Here is a 21,364-nt window from a genome sequence, read left to right as displayed (position 1 = left end):
AACACCTGATGAATGTGCTTAACACTTTCGGGACCGACCCATAGGCGATCAATCATATATGATCGACAGTTTTGCGCGCACTGCCACGTTCAAATTTCCGCGCGCTTGGACAAGTAGCCCCATCTAGGAGGTTGTCAGGAACTAGACTCTCGGTTTCGGCATAGTTTCTTTCGTTTTCCAGCAGATGGCGATACGCGAGAGAGGATTTTGTACATTGCGGCGGCGGCAGACGCAGTGGGAAATGGCGTCGTGCTCGCGTCCGGTCGCTCGAAAAGACCGCCGTCAATCGCGCGATTCCGCTGCTTCGGCAACAGATTATTTTGATGAACTGAGCAGCGAAGAGTCTGAAGACGACTTCGGCAGCTCCGATTTTATTTCGGACTCTGATTCGGATGATGATGAGCCACGGACTTCATCTAGTAGCCGAAGGTGAGCATAGTTACACATTCAGTTCTCTCTGGAGTAGGTGAACGGGCTCGCTATATGTTCTCATTATTTTATCTTTACTTGGTAGGGTCTCAACAAGCTATGGTAATGATCTGCTGCCGCCAGCGCAGAAGCGGATCGAGTTTTCGCCGAGACAGGAACCTGGCGTGTACTTGGACGCAGAAGTGGGCGTGGCGCTCAGAAGCGGAACAAAAAAATTCTTGACTGCTCTGGACTTCTTTCTTCTGTTTTTCTCGATGAATGTGATCGAAACCATTTGCGACAACACGAACAAGTATGCTTGGACTCAGATTTTGGAAAAACCAACACATGCTTGTTCCGACGGATCTTGGGAAGAAGTCACCCCAAGTGAAATGCTAAAGTTTATCGGACTCATAATTTACATGGGCGTTGTGAAGGTTCCTCGGCTGAAGCTGTATTGGAATGTAGGAAATCTGTACAGCGGTCTGCTCCCACCACGGATCATGCGGCGACGCCGGTTTATAGCTCTACTCGCAATGTTGGAAGTTGCAGACTTGGATGATGTCACTCAAAAGTTCAAGAGGAAAGCCCCGATACATGTGGTGGCTCCTGCAGCACATGAACGAAGCGTCGGCGAATCTTTTCCAGCCACATCGCGATCTTTCCGTGGATGAGCGCATGGTGAAATCGAAAGGGCGGTCAGGCATCCGACAGTATATCAAAGATAAAGTAACAAAATGGGGCTACAAGCTGTGGATCCTAGCTGACCCTGGCACCGGATATACTGTGCACTTTAGTGTGTATACCGGTAAGCGTGAGCAGCCAGGGCCCCATGGGTTGGCTTTCGACGTAGTTAGCAAGCTGTGTCACAGATATCTTGATCAGGGCTACAGGATCTATATGGACAATTTTTACACTTCTACGAGCCTGTTCAGTCATCTTCTCAACCGAAAAACACTGGCTGAAGTGCCATAGAGCAGTGAGATTTCTTGCGCCTTTGGGGTTTCCCGGCCCATTTCATAACACATGTTAGTTATTCTGTAGTTTCAATACAAAGAAGAAAACAGATTTTTGTGCAAAACCCTTCTGCAAAGCCCTGCAGTAGTCTTGGACACCTCCTCTTCAACCCTGTAATAGTACTGTGATTAGTGTGGTGATGATTGTTATCTTGTTTTGTGCACATACCTTAAATAAACGAAGTTACAACTTGAATGTTCTTTTCTTTACCAGAGCATGGAATCTGTGGTGTCAGCAATACGAAGTATAGTTCCAGAACTCCCTTAACCCTTTGTGGGACAGTGGGACACATACGTCCCACATAGTGCTCCACTCTAAAGGGCTCGTACGAAGCAGAAGGAAACCGGAATCATTCTTGTGATGTGCTACCACCTATTGAGAGGTTTCAGTACTTCTTTTAAATATAGTTTCAGCAGCCTCCACTAGATGAGGCAGTGAGTCCAGAACTTGAAACTTCGTTCTTTTTTTCTGATGCATTGGAAGTTTTCGACTATATGCGATCCGGCAGAAAAGAAAATCAACATGCCTGGTAAGTAATTCCTTTTTTCTGCATTCAGAGAAACAACCCTGGATTAAAATCAGCTCTTGTTTCTGAGATTTGAGCTTACATATAATGAGATAAATGCAAATTTTCAATACCATGCTGAAAAAAGTTGCACATTTTGCTAAGCCTAATGGCAGAATTTTGAGCGGTAATTTTCGAATTATTTGATCTAGAACTTGTCGTTGCTTTCTAATGCAGGCAAGCGATTTCTATCACAAGAAGAAGCTCTCGAGCTCTATTTTAGCATATCGGACGATCCGGACTCCAATGATTCGGATGGGGAAAGCACAGACGAGAATGTCATTCCCGAGCTTGCGCCTCATTGTACAGATGAGGATGCCAGTGCAGATGAAATGGCTGCGTCAACGAGCAGACAGGCAAAACGCAAGGCAACCTATACAAAAAAGAAAACAAAGAGGCGGAAAAGATCGCTAGACCTGTGCGACAACATCGTGGAAAATGAGGAAGAAACGCCGGGCACATGGGGTTGTGACGAGCCAGACCATGTTCTGCAAGTCCCAAAAACATGGGATCCTGAGATGTCACAAAAGTTGCCATCCAAACCGATTGAAGCTTTTTCACTCTACTTCGACGACGAAGTAATGCAGCTCCTTGTAGAGGAAACAAACCGCTTTGCAGAACAGAAAAACCGGCGAAAATGGAAAACGATCACGTTAGATGAGCTTCGGGCTTTCTTCGGCATTCTGATTCTCATGAGTGTAAACCCGAGACATCAGCTGTACCTTTACTGGAGCAGCGATAACTTTTTCAATGCACCAGAAATCTCAAAAGTCATGTCGTTCAAGCGATTCCAATCCATCATGAATTGCCTGCATTTGAGTGACAACACGAAAGAAAAAAAAAAGAGGCGAAGATGGATATGACCGGCTGGCAAGAGTACGCCCTCTCATCGATGCTCTGAACAAACGTTTTCAGAAAGAGTACACGCCATCGGCTCATCAAGCTATAGATGAGAGTATGATCCTATTCAAAGGAAGATCGTCTCTGAAGCAATACATGCCAATGAAGCCCATCAAACGCGGCTACAAGGTGTGGTGCCGGGCCGATTCAGAAACCGGCTACCTGATTGCGTTTCAGGTGTATGAAGGAAAAAATGCGAAGCGTCCTGCCAACCAAGCACTTGGAGAGTACGTCGTATTGTCTCTGGTAGAAGGCGTTGAGCCTGGCACGCAACTCTACTTTGACAATTTCTTCACTTCCACTCGCCTCATGGAGGACCTTGCACAGAAAGGAATTCTTGCTGTTGGTACAGTCCGGACAAACAGGAAGGATCTGCCTGATGAATTGAAAATGGACAACAAACTCCAGAAAGGAGAATATATCTGGCGATCAAAAGGAAGCATTGTTGCATATCAGTGGCGTGACACAAAAAATGTGCATGCTTTATCGAATTTTCACCACCCAAAGGACACAGAAGAAGTTGTCCGCAAGCTTGCAAATGGGTCTTCGGTTTCCGTCCAGTGTCCAAAGGCTATATCCGACTACAACACTTGGATGGGAGGAGTCGACAAATTCGACCAAAAGCGCAATGCATACCGAGCTGACAGGAGGTCCAAAAAGTCCTGGTACAGAATATTTTATTTCTTGCTCGATGCAGCCATCGTCAACGCGTTCATTCAAGTAAATGCTGTGAATCCAATGACCTACTTATGGTTTCGATTGGTTCTTGGACGGGAACTCATCAATGGCCAGACATTCAGAACCACCGGCAGCAGGAAGCCGTTCAGAATGAACAAGGAGGGTAGAAAAAATGGCCACAAAATGGTTGGCGTATCGGATGAAGTTCGGTTCATGGGAAGAGAGCACAACCCTGTGAAAGTGGAAAATAGGCGCAGATGCCGTTGGTGTTCCACGAGGGGGAAAGAAGTGCGAACAAGTTTCTTGTGCAAGGCATGCTCAGTCCCGCTTTGTGTGACCTGTTTTGGACCATTCCATGAAGTGGTTAGTCAGAACTAACCTAGTGTGGCACCCGTGTAGGTCAATGGGATAAATACGTCCCACATTTCATTTTCCCATTTAGTGTCAATGGGACAAATGCGTCCCACATTTTTTTCTTTAACTATACATAATAAAACTGTGAAATTTGTTTAGAATCATTTCTGTACACCTCATTTTCAAGTGTAATAAAAAATTTTTTATAATTCTTGCAAAAAATATATGTTGTCCCACAAAGGGTTAAGAAGAACTTGTAACGCTTGTAAATTATTTGAAGTCAGAAGGCTACCAACATGAAAAGGACCTCATTTACTTAGAAATTGATGATCTCAAACCTCACTTGAAGTTGTTCTATGCTCGTAAGCTCCTTAGAGGGCTCAAGACCAGTGGCAATGATGGACCATTCTGCAGCAGTGGCGGAAATGCTGAACAAGCATCAACATTGTGTGCAGAATCAGCCAGCAGCTCCCAAACGTCAGTTGCTGCAGCCACAAGCACATCTCGTAGGTGGCTGCAGGAGTTTAAGATCAAGTGGGCAGAGCTTCCAAATCAGCTCATTGCCGACTGTAAAGAGGGACGAAGGCCAAATCTACAGATGAGGCGCCAACTTGTGAAGGTGCTTGGGGAAGCAGTAGCAAAACATGATCCAATGCCTGGGATGGCAGCAGTGAAACATATTGCGCGACTGGTGACTATGGAGTAGCCCAAGTCATTTGCAGACATGACGTCTGCTGGGGATATTATTGGCGATGGCGCCGCTTCATTTTCCCGGCAGCTGAGCACGTTCCTTGAGAACAAAAGACGGCCAAATCGAAATGCTAAGAGAACTGACGATTTGTCAGAGCAGGTTGATCAACCTGCAGCAAAGATGGCAAAAGGGCCAACTGACTCGTATGGCTGTGTGGCCTGGCAGCCAGATTGCAAACAAGAAACTTGGGAAGCTCTCAGTGAGAAAAGGTGTCTGCTATTGCAAACCAGTCCACCTTGTGAGGATGTTTCGAGGCTGATGGCAGTTACATATGCTCTGCAGCGCAGAGAGATCAATGAAGGAAAGGTCACAATGCAAAACATTCGGGAGCTATGGCCTCATCTGCTTGAAGAAACCTACTTCTTTGGGCATCTTGACACGCTTGTTGGTTTTTCTTTCTGTGAAATATTCATTCATGAATTGACATTGAAAGGACCAAGAATTGTTGACTACATGCTGAAGTTGTCCAGGAATGGAATGCGAGCTTTGCTTCACAAGGTGACATCAGCAGTAGACAAGGATGGACAGGCGGTTCCAAGATACTTCTACATCCTGGAATTGCTTTGTGCTTTCTTCGGCGAGAACTATGGCCAAGTAGTCTCCTTTCATCCGGCATGTTCTTTCTCTTTTTTCATATTTTTGCAGTGCTGATCCCAGTAGGGGATGCAGGTGGTTCTAATGCCACTTGTGTTCCTAGTGAGAGATGATTTAACTACTTTGTTTTTCCTGCTTCTTCAAATTTCTTAAAATTCTCTCGCAGCTGCCACAATGGCAGGGAGTACTCCTCAGTTTGACTTACCGAAATCTTCGGCGGTAGTCTTGCAGAGTTAACAAGTGGCTGAATGTTTTCAGTGTTCGTGTACTGATAGTGTGCAGTTTCATTCTTGTATAGCATTAAGATATGGGCGTAATTCCTTATATTTTGGCAATAGTTATTTCTGAATAAATTTGTTCATTTTTATAGTTTATTGCCTATGGGCCTCAAACAAGGGCCAAAATTTTATTTCGACTGGCATGTCCATTAGCTGGGAATTATTGAGTAAAGTAGATTTGGAGTTTTCTAATTTTATACCGGGTGTCCCAGCTAACTTGAACCAAGGGTTTAAAAATGAAATATTGGAGTCAGGAGAGTGAAACTAACTGCATATTGGTGATAGGCATTTGGCGCACCACGGGAAATTTTTTGTATCGCAATTACTTAACTAGTAATTAAGATAATTTTTTTAAATTTTTTAATATTGACTTTAGACACTAAATGTGATTCGCAAAGTTGGAGAGCACTTTCAGAAACCCGCATTCCATTATTCGCCATAAAGAAAACCTTACGTGTACCTCTTTTTCCGAGCTCGAAAGAAAGCCCGCGAAATACAAAAAAAATCACGTGACGAGCACATTTGCGCGTCGCGATCGTGCTGCTCTCAACCGTGCTTTCAGTGAACGAAATCAGCTCCGGCCTTTATTCGACGGCCCCGTTGCAGCGGCAGGCCGATATCTTGGCGGGGGTTTTTCGTCCGCGTCAGCTAGTTGGCACCCGGCGACGACGACTTAGTCCCAATCTGATAAGATACTGAGATGGCGAGTCTGCTTTGTCACTCAGAAGCAAAAGAGAAATACAGGGAATAATGTTTCGCCGCGAGGTGTTGGCGGCTGTGTGTTGCAGTTTCCTAATGAGGATTTTGAAAGCTGGAAGCAGCGGTGAAGCACAGTTTGTCGTGTGCTCTTCTTATGCCACTCTCATGCGAGACTGAATCTTTGGTGTAGTGATTACTAGCACTGCAGACATGCCGTTTACAAATGAAGAGAAAGCAGACATGGTTCTGGCTCTAGGTGCATGTCATGGGAACAGAAGGCGCGCTGCAGACCTTATGCAACAATGGCACCCAGGCAGGCGGCCAAGTTCAGTAACGATCCTGCGTGCCTTCGAGACGCTGCGACGGATGGGCAGTTTTACGTCCACACGACACAGAGCACCTGTTTTTGACGAGGACTTCGAGACGCATATTTTATCGCTGTTCGCTCTGGAACCCCAAGCAAGCGTGCGCAGCGTGAGCGAGGATACCGGAGTCTCCAGGTCATCAGTTTGGCGAATACTGCGCAAACACCGCCTACATCCGTACCACGTACAGCTTCATCAAAATCTGTTGCCACGGGACTTCCAAAACAGGACCGATTTTGCTAATTGGATTCTGATAAAGATGCAGGACGACCCGGATTTTTTGAACAAAGTGATATGGAGTGACGAAGCTAGTTTTTCGCGCAATTCACAGGTGAACCTGCACAATGCTCATTACTGGAGCGATTCAAATCCCTACTGGGTTTTACAGACGCAGCACCAGTACCAGTGGTCATTTAGTGTTTGGTGTGGACTTTTCGACGGTAGTTTGATCGGGCCTGTGTTTTTCGACCAGACGCTGACAGCAGATCGCTACACCAATGATATCCTCAGAGGACCCGTTGACGACTTCCTTTCGGATCTACCGCTCGCCAGGGCCACAAATGTGTGGTTTCAACACGATGGCGCCCCCGCGCACAGCAGCGCCAAGGCTCGGACCTGGCTCGACGCAGCGTTCCCGCAGAAATGGATAGGACGACTAGGTCCCGTGAACTGGCCAGCCAGGTCTCCTGATATGACACCTCTGGACTACTTTTTGTGGGGTCATATCAAGGACAAGGTGTACAGCACACCAACTTCCACACCGCAAGACCTTAAAGACAAAATAACGGAAGTCTGTTTAAACATGCCTGAGGCTGTCATACGAAATGCAACGGCTGATTTGGTTACAAGATGCCATAGCTGTATCGTCGCACAAGGTGACCTATTCGAGCACTTTTTATAATTGGTAAGAAACCGAAATGAAATGGAGTCAGGACAACCGCATGCCACGGCTGTCATCGCCGCACAGCCAAGCCATAAACCGCCACTTTTATTTTCTTTGCAACTGGCAAATAAAACTCCTCTCATTTGAAAACTTCGAGCTTGGCAGTCTTTATCGCGACTGCAAAGCGCAGCGCACTCGCTGCAATTTACACCGTCACGCGCGAACTGGCTGACACGGCCGAAGAAACCACCACCAAGATATCGGCCTGCCTCTGAAACGGGGCCGCCGAATGAATACCGGAGCTGATTTCGTTCACTGAAAGCACGGTTGAGAGCAGCACGATCGCGGCGCGCGAATGCGCTCGTCACGTGGTTTTTTTTGTATTTCGCGGGCTTTCTTTCGAGCTCGAAAAAAGAGGTACACGTAAGGTTTTCTTTATGGCGAATAATGGAATGGGGGTTTCTGAAAGTGCTCTCCAACTTTGCGAATCACACTTAGTGTCTAAAGTCAATATTAAAAATTTTAAAAAAATTATTTTAATTACTAGTTAAGTAATTGCAATACAAAAAATTTCCTGTGGTGCGCCAAATGCCTGTCACCAATATGCAGGTAGTTTCACTCTCCTGACCCCAATATTTCATTTTTAAACCCTTGGTTCAAGTTAGCTGGGACACCCGGTATACCGCATTTTCATCCACTTCTGCTTAAATGATGCTGTACCTGAGGTGTAGAAAGTGCCTTGATGACAGCAGCATCCTTAGAAGTATGGTTATGACGTATTATTTAGATGCATGTATCTGATCCCTTTGATGTTTTCTCTGGAGTCTAATAACATGTGGCTTGTGAATTCCCAGCATGCAGCTAAAGGGGGGCTGGAAGGACTGCCAGCAATGCCGCACCTTGCTGTCATTGGTGTGTATTTGTCATTTATAAAACTTTGGATCAAAACATGGCTTGTACACTGTATTTTACTATTGTATGATATAACCTGATTTTGTGTAACCTCACCCTACTTAGTAGAACATATTTAAAACTTAGGAATGAGGCTAGCCAAGGATGAAAGGCTTAATTGCTGCTTCATCTTATATATGTGAAATTTGTTTAATAATTTAACATGATAACAGTGTGCAAGTTTGGCCAGCAGTTTTCCATTCTTATTAGAGTGTGCAAAAAATTTCTAACTCAGTAGCAGTACTGTCGATTTCTGCACTATAAGGTGATATGCCAGAGTTCATCGAGACTAACATGCAGCTTTTTGACCTGCCAAAAGCATGAAGTTTTGCTAGAAAGCATGAACGAAGCTGAAATGGGCTTTTCTCATCAATGTCATGGCAGGCTCGGTACAAAATGGAGGGCCACTCTGGCTTAGAAAAGTTGCCCCGGTGCTTGCCTAAGTTTCGTCACCTCATCACTATTCTCCATTATTAAAAAGAAAGTATTCTGTCGACAGACAAAGTTGATGATGATGATGATGTGTTGTGTTTAGTGGCGCAAGGGCCAGGTTTGGCCAAAGAGCGCCATGACAAGTGTTAATGTTGATGTACTATGGAAGATGTGACTTGGCTGTAAAGTGGCCTAAAAATAGTCGCTGTAAAGTGCGTAAAATCTACGTGCTATAAAATTATGGCGATGATTAATGAAGAAAACTATGACCATTAAAATCCATCGTAGGAGAATGATGCAAAATGGAAAATGTATAAGATAGTAAAATTACTTGGAGCACTGCTGCCTCGCCAGAGCCCTTGAAACACAAGGGCCTAGAGGCGCGTGCTACACGAAAGAGCTATCACAGCGGTATCCTCTGAAGAGAGGACCCGCTACGAACATGTGGGGCTAAGAACATGCAAGACAACATCTTTCAGGAAGCCCAGGACTGCGCTGGAGTCAAACAGCGGTTCTGGGCCGAGTAACATTACTGGATGAAGGGGGATGTGCTGGCGGTATGCTAAGGGAAAATGTTTCTTTCTTTCAGATTCGGCTGCCCGACACTCCAGAAGGACGTGGAGGACGGTCAGCCTCTCCCCGCATCTACCACAGGTTGGAGGCTCGTTTCCGGTGAGTAAAAAGTTGTGTGTGCCAAATGTGTGTCCTATTCTTAGACGACAGAATAGGACATCTGTCCGGCGTGATTTTGTTACGGAAGGCCAGAATCCTAACTGTGGCTTTATCACGTGGAGCTTATTATTTGTTTCCGCGTCCCATAGGCGTTGCCACTGGTTCCGTAGTATCCTCCGTAAGAAGGGCTTCAGGTCTGTGACAGGAACTGCAGCGGTGGGATTAGCAGAAAATGATGCAACTGACGTGGCCATCTGGTCCGCCAGAACGTTACCTTCGATGCCCCTATGACCTGGCACCCAGCATATGATGACATGCTGATTACCTACATACGCTTTACACAGAGCAAAATAGAGTTCGTTAATTACCGGATTTTTGTGGTTAGAGAATGCCATCAAGGCCTTCACAACACTAAGGGAGTCCGTATATATGACTGCTTTCTGGAGTTTTGATTTCCTGATATGCTTCACAGCCGACAATAGTGCGTAGGCCTCAGCCGTAAAGATACTAGTTTCCGGATGCAGTACGTCGGATTCCAAAAAGGATGGACCGACGGCTGCATAGGACACCCCCTCGCGTGACTTCAATGCGTCTGTGTAGAACTCCGTGCAGGAGTGTTTGTAATGGAGTTCCCGGAAATGCATTTGTATTTCAATCTCTGGAGCGTGTTTTGTAACTTGCATGAAAGATATATCGCATTCTATGTGCTGCCACTCCCAAGGAGGTAGCAGCTTGGCTGGCTGCATTAGGCGGAGCTCGAGGAGTGGGACATGCATTTCATCACTAAGCTCCCTCACACGCATCGAGAAAGGCCGTCTTACGGAAGGACGATTATGAAAGAGTGCAGCATATGTCATATCGTTAATGGTATTAAAACATGGATGTTGGGGATTAGAGTGGGCTTTCAGGAAATACGTTTGGCTGATGTATGCTCTCTGCAGCTGAAGTGACCACTCATTTGATTCTACGTATAAACTTTCTATGGGACTTGTTCTGAAAGCTCCAGTGGCCAGTCGGATTCCTAGATGGTGGACCGGATCTAGCATCTTTAGCGCGCTCGGGGCTGCAGAATGATAGATCACGGCACCGTAGTCCAACCGCGATCGGATGAGGCTCTTGTAAAGATTCATTAAACATTTCCTGTCGCTGCCCCATGTTGTGTGGGATGACACTTTAAGTAAGTTCATTGTTCTTAAGCATTTGACCTTGAGATTCTTTATGTGTGGAATGAAAGTTAATTTCGAATCAAGTATGATGCCTAAGAACTTGTGTTCTTTGTTCACAGGAATTCGCTGACCATACATTTCGATACTGGGTTCTGCAATGAGTCCTCTCTTTCTTGTGAAAAGCACACAAGAACTTTTGTTGGGGTTGACTTTAAATCCGTTTTCTTCTGCCCATTTGGACACTTTGTTCAAGCCCTGTTGAACTTGCCTCTCACATACTGTAAGGTTGCAGGATTTGAAACCTATCTGTAGGTCGTCTACGTAAACAGAATAAAAAATGGCTGGCGGTAACGAGGCACGAAGGGTGTTCATTTTCACGATGAAGAGCGTGCAGCTAAGTACACCTCCTTGAGGTACACCAGTTTCCTGTATAAAAGGTCGCGACAATACATTGCCGACTTTCACGCGAAATGTACGGTTGGACAAATAGCTTTCTATTAGGACGAGCATATTGCCACGGATGCCAATTCCCGACAAGTCTCTCAATATTCCATAGCGCCACGTAGTGTCGTACGCCTTCTCCATATCGAGGAATACGGATAGGAAATATTGTTTATGTAGAAAGGCGTCGCGAATGTTTCCCTCAATGCGCACAAGGTGATCGGTTGTGGACCGCCCTTCTCTGAAGCCACACTGAAAGGGATCGAGGATATTGTTGAGTTCAAGGTAATGTACAAGTCTGCGGTTAACCATTTTTTCAAAAAGCTTACAAACACAATTTGTAAGAGCTATCGGACGGTAACTTGCCGCCAAGGAAGGGTCCTTGCCCTGTTTAAGAACAGGGACCACAATCGCTTCTTTCCATGTGGATGGGAGGTTTCCCGCAGCCCAAATAGCGTTGAAAAGCGTGAGTAGTGTAAGTTTGGTGTCAGCGTGTAAGTTTCTGATCATTTCGTACATGACCCTATCAGGTCCCGGCGCAGAGCCCCTGCATGTGGTCAAGGCAGCTCTCAACTCAGCAATATTGAAAGGCCGGTTATAAGGTTCATTCTGCCTGGATTTTCGTATTATGGACTTACATTCTTCTATTTGTTTGTATTTCAAAAATGATTGCGAATAATGGTTTGAACTCGACACGCTCTTGAAGTGTTCCCCAAGTGAATCTGCCTGATCTTTTAGTGTTTCACCTTGTGTGTTTACCAAAGGAAGTGAATATGTTTGTCGCCCTTTTATCCTATTAACCCGGTTCCAGACTTTGGCCTCATCTGTATACGAGTTGATACCGGATAAAAACGTCTGCCAACTCTCTCTTCTAGCCTGTCGGCGTGTTCGCCTGCCTTGCGATTTCACTTTCTTAAAGTTAAACAAATTCTCCGCAGTGGGAGAGGCGCGTAGCAACCCCCACGCTTTGTTCTGTTTCTTACGAGCGATCCTACAGTCCTCGTTCCACCAAGGGACACGCCGTTTGCATGCCAAGCCATTTACTTGTGATATACATTTAGTTGCGGCATCTATTATGAAGGCTGTAAAGTATTCCACGGCAGCATCAATTCCTAACGAGGACATCTCATCCCATGAAATATTACTGAGAGTTCGGAATTTCTCCCAGTCTGCTGTATCAATCTTCCACCTAGGAGCTTGTGGGGGAAATTCATTTTCTTTAGATGTTCTTAGCAATACGGGGAAGTGATCGCTCCCGTTAGGATTGCTCGTAACTTCCCATTCGAGTTCGAGCAGTAAAGAGGCGGAAACTATACTAAGATCTATTGACGAAAAGGTTCTGTTCGCAAGAGAGTAATATGTGGGTTCTTTCTTATTTAGAAGGCACGCTCCAGAAGAGTATAGGAACTGTTCAACGAGACGCCCTCGCGCATCGATACGAGAGTCTCCCCACAAGGTGCTGTGTGCATTGAAATCGCCAAGAACAACATAGGGTTCTGGCAATTCATCTATTAATGACTGAAATTCATGTTTGCTTAGTTTGTAGTGTGGGGGTATATAAATCGAACAAATAGTGATAAGTTTGTTTAGCAAAACAATTCGAACCGCCACTGCTTCAAGGGCCGTTCGTAGCTGTAAATGTTGACATGCTATGCTCTTTTGGATTACAATTGCAACACCTCCCGATGATGCGATTGCATCATCGCGATCTTTGCGAAAAGTAACATGCTGTCGGAGAAAGTTTGTGTGTTGTGATTTTAGGTGTGTTTCCTGTAGACACAGCACCTTTGGATTGTATTTGTGTATAATCTCTTGCACATCATCGAGGTTCCTAAGAAGACCTCCGACATTCCATTGAATGATTTGTGTATCCATATCTTAAATTAATTGGTGCTGTGTTTACGGAAACGGAAGGGATGTCTTACATTACAGAGCCCTTTCGAGGCCCTGTAATAGGGGTTTTGCTCTTTCTGAAGCGCTCGAGCGAACCTCGGCGCTCCTTAGGCGCTTGATGCGCCTTGAGGACAGGCGTAGTGTCCATTGCCTCCTGTGAGACGCCGGACAAGCGCTCTTGCGAGCGAGAGATTTTCAGAGGGAGTCCCGCCTTGGAGGGCAAGACCCCTGCACCCACCAGCCCGGAGGTCGATAGGGCTCCCTGAGGGATTTGGTTGCGCTGGCCGTTGCCAGCGCTGGAGGGGGCCTCGGAGGTTGGGGCAGCCTCGGCTGCACCCTCCTTCGGGGTCGATGGCTCCGTCTGCTCGGTTGGCGGAGCAGCGCTAGCTGCAACCACCGCGGGGGCAGATGGCGTGACTGCCGACTCACTGACTGTGGGTCGGACAGCCGCCGGGGGCCGTTGTGACACTGCCCCCTGACGCGCCACATCGGCAAAGCTTTTCTTGGGCAGGTATGAAACCCGCTTGCGTGCCTCTTTGAAGGTGATATTTTCCGTGACTTTAATTGTAACAATTTCCTTTTCTTTCTTCCATGATGGGCACGACCGCGAGTACGCGGCGTGCTCCCCATCACAGTTTACACAGCGGAAAGCGTTCTCACAAGTTTCAGTGGTGTGTTCTTTCGCACTGCATTTAGCACAAGTTTGGCGGCCGCGGCAGCTCTGCGAGCTGTGACCGAAGCGTTGGCATTTGAAACAACGGAGTGGGTTTGGCACGTACGGCCTAACACGGAGCTTGATGTACCCGGCCTCGATTGACTCGGGTAGGACACTTGAATTGAAGGTGAGTATTATGTGTTTGGTCGCAATCTCTTTACCGTCACGCCTCATCTTTATTCTTTTCACATTGACAACATTTTGCTCACTAAAGCCCTCCAAGAGCTCTGCGTCTGTCAGCTGAAGCAAATCATCGTCTGAGACAACGCCGCGGGTAGTGTTCATAGTGCGGTGCGGAGTCACTGTCACTTGAACGTCCCCAAATGACACGAGACTGGGTAGCTTTTCAAATTGTTTCAGATTCTGGAGCTCCAAGAGGAGATCTCCACTTGCCATCCTTGTTGCCTTGTAACCTTGACCAAGAGCCTCAGTTAAAGACTTTGAGACTAGAAATGGGGAGATTGTGCGTACTTGTGTGTCCGGCTTTTCCGAGTGAATCACATGAAATCGTGGGAAGTTGGATCTTTCACGACCAAAGAACTTGAATACATCTTCGGTGCGCCCTCTTTTCTGAGGGCGATCAAGGAGGGGTGGGAAGGAATTTGCCATAGGAGAACTTAATTTTCGGCAATAACGCCAGCCACCCACCATGGAGCCCAACAAGGGGACGTTACAGGGACTGTAAAAACAGGTCCTGCAAGCGCCAGCTGTACGTTATCACTATAACCAAATATGAGATAACCTAGGTTGGTTATTCACACAAGGTTAACCCTTGCTGCCTGGAAATATTGGAAGTAAACGGAAGCTAGGAGAAGACAGGAAAGATGAAAAGTAAGAGAAAGACGAAGGCTGGAGGGAGAGAGAGACAGGAAGAGGCAACTACCGATTTCCCCCGGGTGGGTCAGTCCGGGGGTGCCGTCTACGTGAAGCCGAGGCCAAAGGGGTGTGTTGCCGCCGCCGAGGGGCCGTAAAGGTCCAAACACCCGGCATTGGCTCAACCCCCAGGATCCCCTTTTCCCCGGACACGGCTAAGCCGCGCACGGCTACACGCGGGAGGGTCCAACCCTCGTGTGCTCGGGTCCGTGGTGTCGCAACACACCAAACGCCTGCTGACGCAGACGCCCCTGCGGGGGACAGACAAAGTTGATTCTTTTTATTTGTCGGGCAATATTTGTAAAGCTTTAGCCACAAACAAGTTCTGTTTAATATTTTGTGTTTACAAGAAGCAAGGGTCTTCAACAGATATAATTAGTGGCGTGTAAAGCACTGATAAGGGAGGGCATGTTGCACGTCTGTCTACTGCCAGGGTACCATAAGGCCAAGTGACACGACCCAGTATGGCTTTTTATGTGTACATTTGAATTCGGCTCCTCTCAGTGTACACATCGAAGGCCATAGAGTTACTCGAATTATTGGATCACCCCTTTAGTGCAGAGCGTTTGCTTGTGAACTAAATTTTTTTTCCTTGCAGGATCAAGCACGGGGGACATAAAGAAGATCATCGTTGCAGTTGATGCTGTAGAATTCATCTCTACAAGAAGTCTTGAGAAGGCCATGGGCCTCCTCTTTGGTGCCTTCTTTGTGTTCAACGTGGCGTACCCTCCCGACTGCCCCCTCACCATGGAGTTTTTGCAGAGGTAAATGAGTGAATGTGGATGATGCTTTTGATAAGTACCGTATTTATTCGCGTATAACCCGCACCAAAATGTGAAAAAACGCGTCTAAAAGTGGGGGTGCGGGTTATCTGCGAATTTTTTCCTTGGGAGGGGGGGGGGGGGGTCGGCTTCACCGCACTGTGCGGTGGCCTCCCCGTGTAGTCCGCCATCCCCATCGTCATCGACGCTTGTCAAGCCGATGAAGGGCCAACGAAAGGCCAGCATTGTTGAGCCTCGCGTTAGGCGCTGTTTAGTGTACTTACCCCAGTTTGCACTGTTTGCCTGCTTTGTTTTGGCATCATGAGTGCGACTCGACGGCAGTGTTTCACAGCGAAAGAGAAGCTAAAGATTATAGCCGCTGCCGAAGAAATCGGCAGCAGAGCTGCTGCAAGACAGCATGACGTCGACGAGTCGTGCATTCGCGACTGGAGGAAGAAAAAAGAGAGTCTCGAAGCAACGAACCGGGACAGGCAAGCGTTTCGGGGTCCGAAGACTGGCGCGTACCCCCACCTCGAGACGCAGCTTGCGAAGTTCATTGAGGAGCAGAGAAGTCGTGGCCACGCTGTTTCGACTGAGATGGCGCAAATGGAAGCCCTGAAGTTGGCCCGGGAATTGAACATTCCACGTGAGTTTCGTGCAAGCCGTGGATGGCTTCAGCGCTTCATGCGAAGACATGGATTTTCTATGCGGCGGCGAACAACCATGTGCCAGCGGCTTCCTGAAGCCTACGAGGAAAAGTTGTTGAACTTTCAACGATATGTGATCGCACTTCGGAAGGAGCACAGCTATTTGCTGTCTCAGGTGGGAAATGCTGATCAAACACCTGTGTACTTTGAGATGCCGATGGACACGACCATGGAAAAAAAGGGCTCCAAATCAGTCAGCGTGCTGACCGGCGGAAATGCCAAGCTGCGCTGCACAGTCATGCTATGCGCTTTGGCTGACGGCACGAAACTGCGCCCGTATGTCATTTTCAAACGCAAGACGCTACCTAGCATTCCACTGCCCCCAGGAATCGTTGTGCGTGCGGAAGAAAATTCGTGGATGAACAGTGGCCTAGTCGGTGACTGGCTTCGAGTAATCTGGGAGCGAAGACCAGGTGCCTTGCTGGCACGCCGGTCGATGCTCGTACTAGATTCCTTCAGAGGCCACTGCACTGATGCGGTGAAGGCTCGCCTTGCCGAGACCAGCACCGACCTCGTCATAATACCTGGCGGCATGACGTCCATGCTACAGCTACTCGACGTGTGCCTGAACAAGCCGTTCAAGGCACACGTGAAGCGGCTGTATGCCCAGTGGATGGCCGACGGCATTTACGCCCTCACACCGACGGGACGCGTGCGAAGGCCTGATATTCCATTGCTGTGCCAGTGGATCGTGGATGCGTGGAAAGCGATACCGGCCGATTTGGTGCGCAAAAGCTTTAAAAAATGTGCGATCAGTAATAGTTTGGATGGTTCCGAGGACGAATAAGTCTTTGAGAGTGGCGATGAAGCCTCGGATGGCAGTAGTGAGAGCGGCGACGATTAAGAATCGGATAACCAGTGACATGGTGGCGGTCGTTTGAATAAATGTTCTGAAAACGAAATGATCACTGAGTGTGAGTTGCATCTTTCTAGCGCTCATTTTTTTTTTTTTCAGGTAAATGTGCGGGTTATACGAGAGTTTTTTTTTCCGCCGAGTTCAAAGTTAGGGGTGCGGGTTATACGCAGGGGCGGGTTATACGCGGGTAAATACGGTAATCGGAAACCGAGACAATAACGTGAGCAGTAGGCTTCTTTTTCCTGAGGAAAGGCACTCGCCCTCCTTAGCCAGTGCCTGCAAGTGACCAGTCCTGCCCTGTTCCCCTGGAATTCAGATGTCACATACATTCCTCTCGTGCATTTCTTCGTTCTCTGGCACGGCATCATGTTGTTTTTTGGCACAGCTGTATGGTGTTTTGCCAATCACGGTCGTCTTTAGAAAGTAGAATGGCAAGGTTATTGACATAGTGCTGCTTGCCAGTGGTACATGCTGACAAGCCTTGCACATTTGCTAGCTCTCGCAATGAGTCAGAGGGTTGCGAGGTGAAGGTTGAAGTTTTGATTTTAAAGTGCACCCAGTTCTGGTATTCTAAGACTTGCAAAACTGCAGATTTGATCATTGTCGCATTACTAATGCACCAGCTTGGCAGTTTACAATGCCTAAACTTGGTCACGTGTCCTGTGAGCGCATCTAGATAGCGCTTTTCGGTTTTACGCATAGTTTTGTTGGTTGGCTACCGCAAGAAAGGCGCAAGGACGAAGAACCAGATAGGTCAGGTGCTACTGTCAATGATTGCTAAATGTAATGTGTGCAGCACTTTTATAGGTACCGACGGGAAAAATGGGAGCGAGAATGAAGTGAAAATGCAGTTCTATTAAGTCACTCTACTATGTATCGTGTCCATTGGCTAATGTCCCAGTGCAACATTACAGTGTGCCTGACTATAGGTTGCGTCCACACATGTGGCACTAAGTTGCCGAATGCCTGTCTGCACTTTTACAGACCTAAGTTCCCTTGTTACCATTGATGCAGTGCTCTCTCTAGCCTGTGTACAATCAGCCCCAAGAAAATAGAGCTCACTACCTCACCTTCTGGGCACTCAACAAACCTTTTGCAATGATGAATGTCAGTTTTTTTTCGTTTTGCATTGAAACTGGAAACATGACAGCTTCACAGGTACTGTCACAAATATTAAATGGCACTTTCGCCTTTCACCTGGTGATCTTTTAGGGGCTGGCAGGGTGATTAGTGCCTTTAAAAAAAATTATACTGTGGTCCCATATTTGCCCAGAACTGCAGAGTACTTGAAATGGACAGGTGAAAGAGCCATCATAAAGGTTGCTATGTCGGTACCTGAGAAGTTGGCCACCCTGTGTGTCAACAGTTACAGTGTAAAAGAAAAAAATTAGACATTCATCATCGTGGCAGGTTTGTTGATTGCTCAGAAGATTTCAGTAAGAAATTCTGCTTATTTGCAGCCAAGGGCACAGAAACTAGAATGAGCATTCTCCAAATGGTAAGATGAAGCATGATAATGAGGTTCGTAAATGTACGCACGACTGCCACATTGCAATCGCAGCCTATACCTGGACATTGGGGTGTTACATCAGTACTGATCTATGTATGCGGCTGACAGCAGAAACCCTGAAATGCAGCAAAATGCTCTTGTATAGTTATGGTTTCTAGAGTCTGTGCATGTTCCCTGTATATGATGAGCACTTATTGTTACTAGAAATCCTTTACGGGTGTATGTGCAATTGTGGGTTGTTTTTACGAGTTATAATAATGGTTACATGTAGGTACATCATCCATCATTAGTGCATGTATATGTAGCTATTTAAGCGCACTACTAGTGTGCTCACATTTGCTGCTACATGATTTTAATTGTCTTTTCATTTCATAATACTGTGTGTTGCAGAAGGCAGTGCAGTTCACACATTCATGGCATTTCACGTGTGTAGCCAGAGTATGTGATTGGCACAGTTTATGAAGCATGGATTTATTCTATCCTCATTTTGTTTCCAGGTACCTTGGGCAGATCAAGCCAACGAAAGGGCGCGGCAAATGCAGGGCCGGCAGAATCACGCCAAAGTTACTCAGCCTGCTGAAAGCACTTTAATTTATGAATAAATGTGCAAGTAGAGATGTACATTTTTGTTTTTTGTTGCATGTTTCATGAGGTACTGCCCACTGCAAGTGACTGTCATGTGGTCATGTTGACCACACAATATATTGACACAGAATTATGTTGACACTTGTCGTGTTGTTGGGCCATCATACTAACAGTACAGTTGCATTTCATGTTGCCAAGCCAAATTTTGGAATGGTTAAAGGCATCGTCATTTTTAAATGACAGCCTGCTATTACCTTGATGGCCAACGCTGTACTGACAGTTATATAAATTTCAAATTTGCAAAAGTCGAAGTCATGAAAACAGTTAATTGACAGCTTGCCATCACAGACAATCAAATGGTATAATTACGGTTTCGTTGTATTTTGAAATTTATAAAAAAGACATAGAAGTCAGGAAAAAACATTGTCTTTTAGAAATGACGGCTTGCTGTAACTGCTACGGTCAAGTGCTGTCAAATTGACGGTTTGGTTGTATTTCACATTGACAAGAAAAACATCGAAATGATGCAAAAACAGTCATTTAGAAATGATGTTCTGCTGTCACTTTGATGGTCAAATGTCATCAAATTGACGGTTCGGTTGTATTTCAGATTGACAAGAAAGACGTCAAAATGATGGAAAACTGTCATTTAGAAATAATGTTCTGCCGTCACTTTGATGGTCAAATGTCATCAAATTGACGGTGCAGTTGTATTTCAGATTGACGAGAAAAACATCAAAATGATGAAAAGACACCGTCATTTGAAAATGACGGTGTGGCATCATTTTAATGGCCAAATGCTTGGAAATAGAGCTGCCAAGGTATTTCCCGTCATTTTGACGTAATTTTTTTTACAGTGCACGAACTACTTTGTCATTTCTCCTCTAATTTCAAATTCAGTTTTGTGTAGTATGTAGGCAGATAATGGTCACCAAGTTGTGATGCTAATCTCGTTTTTTACCACTGCTGTGCACATATGAGGATTTTTTACAAGGTCAAGCTCTCTCAGCAAGTTGTGAAAGACAGCGTAAATAATTTTTCATAGCAGTAATTGTGCATTGATGACATGACATTTTTAGGAATTGATGGTTATTTAATTTCATTATTTCCTTTATTTATTTGTGATAAAGTGCGATGGATTTTGACTGCTATTTTGGCTATCTGTTCACTAACTTATTTACACTGTGTTTTGTGACTCTGCTTTTTATTTTTTATATGTGGGCATGCATGGCCAATTTCATGCCTGCCTTCTACGGTTTGACATAAACAGGCACTAACATGCTCTTAGCATGGCTAATGAAAAGAGAGCAGATTTGTATTTGATGGTATTCTGGTTGACAAACTTGGCTATTTGGAAAATATGCAGGTTCAAGTTCGCCCATTACTATCTCTGATGCAAGCAATATTATTAGGATGTGACAAAGTGCATGCATCTTCTGTCACTGATCAAACTGCCTGCAATAAACTCCTTTGCCAACTCGTCCTTGTTTAAATGTTTCGAATGCGCTATAATCACATGGCCAGATTCTTTAATTGTGTGCACAAACAAACATGTAGCATTTTATTATGAAACTCATGGTACCCAACTCCTATATTGTGTTAAAATCTTAGGCAGATCTACTCCGAACAAGGGATTCATTCTCTGATGATAGCTTTCGACTATATCATTGTGCTATCCAGTGCTTATTGGCTGGTCGAGGAATGCGTCGTGCAAAGGCAGTAGTATCGCCATAAGTGTTCATCCGAGAATATGTATGTCCCCGAGTGAAAAATCATTGCATCAAAAGTACCGACACCAGCTTTGATGGGGGTGTATGTGTTCGTTGCATGAAATTCCAGAAGTTGAACTCTGAACATATTTGCTCTGTAATTTATGCTCGTATATATGTGTCACAATGGTTCAATGTCACCATACAGCACATTGATCATGCTCTTGCATGTACTACAAAGAACTCATCATAAATCTCACTGTCATTAATGAGCTTTTGTATGCACTATGACTTAAGTGCACATACTTTCTACACAATTCATGGTCATCCTCAAAGATCATGTTACTCATACGGCTACAGTGCATACACATCACATGCCACTTCACACACCTCATACATAATCTTGTCGGGTCTACACAGCACATCGCACACATGTCATACAAGCTCTACGCATTCTTACAGCACATCGCATAAATCTCGTGCACTTTGTAGAAGTCTGCGCAGCACTTCATACAGGTCTCGCCCATTTTCTAAGAGAGCTTGTTCAATATACATAGCATATCGTTCATTTCTCGTCAAATCTGTGCGACATGCATACATC

The 21,364-nt window shown here is 45.8% G+C and overlaps 2 protein-coding genes across 2 annotated transcripts; both read left to right on the top strand.

Annotated features, from left to right (window-relative positions):
* Positions 1–1,684: 1,684 nt before the first annotated feature.
* Positions 1,685–4,172, top strand: LOC126538590 (piggyBac transposable element-derived protein 4-like). The gene is made up of 2 exons (XM_050185393.3): positions 1,685–1,954; positions 2,168–4,172. The coding sequence occupies exon 2, from the start codon at positions 2,948–2,950 to the stop codon at positions 3,944–3,946; it is 999 nt and encodes a 332-aa protein (XP_050041350.3). The 5' UTR covers positions 1,685–1,954; positions 2,168–2,947; the 3' UTR covers positions 3,947–4,172.
* A 4,004-nt stretch (positions 4,173–8,176) lies between these two features.
* On the top strand, positions 8,177–19,090 carry LOC129386492 (uncharacterized). Its single transcript, XM_055074529.2, has 3 exons — positions 8,177–8,404; positions 15,234–15,399; positions 18,967–19,090. Exons 1-3 carry the CDS (start codon positions 8,284–8,286, stop codon positions 19,058–19,060), a joined length of 381 nt encoding a protein of 126 aa, XP_054930504.1. The 5' UTR covers positions 8,177–8,283; the 3' UTR covers positions 19,061–19,090.
* Positions 19,091–21,364: the final 2,274 nt, after the last annotated feature.

Source organism: Dermacentor andersoni, chromosome 3 (assembly GCF_023375885.2).
Source record: "Dermacentor andersoni chromosome 3, qqDerAnde1_hic_scaffold, whole genome shotgun sequence".
Lineage (NCBI taxonomy): Eukaryota > Metazoa > Arthropoda > Arachnida > Ixodida > Ixodidae > Dermacentor > Dermacentor andersoni.
This window is presented reverse-complemented; position numbering and strand designations above follow the sequence as displayed.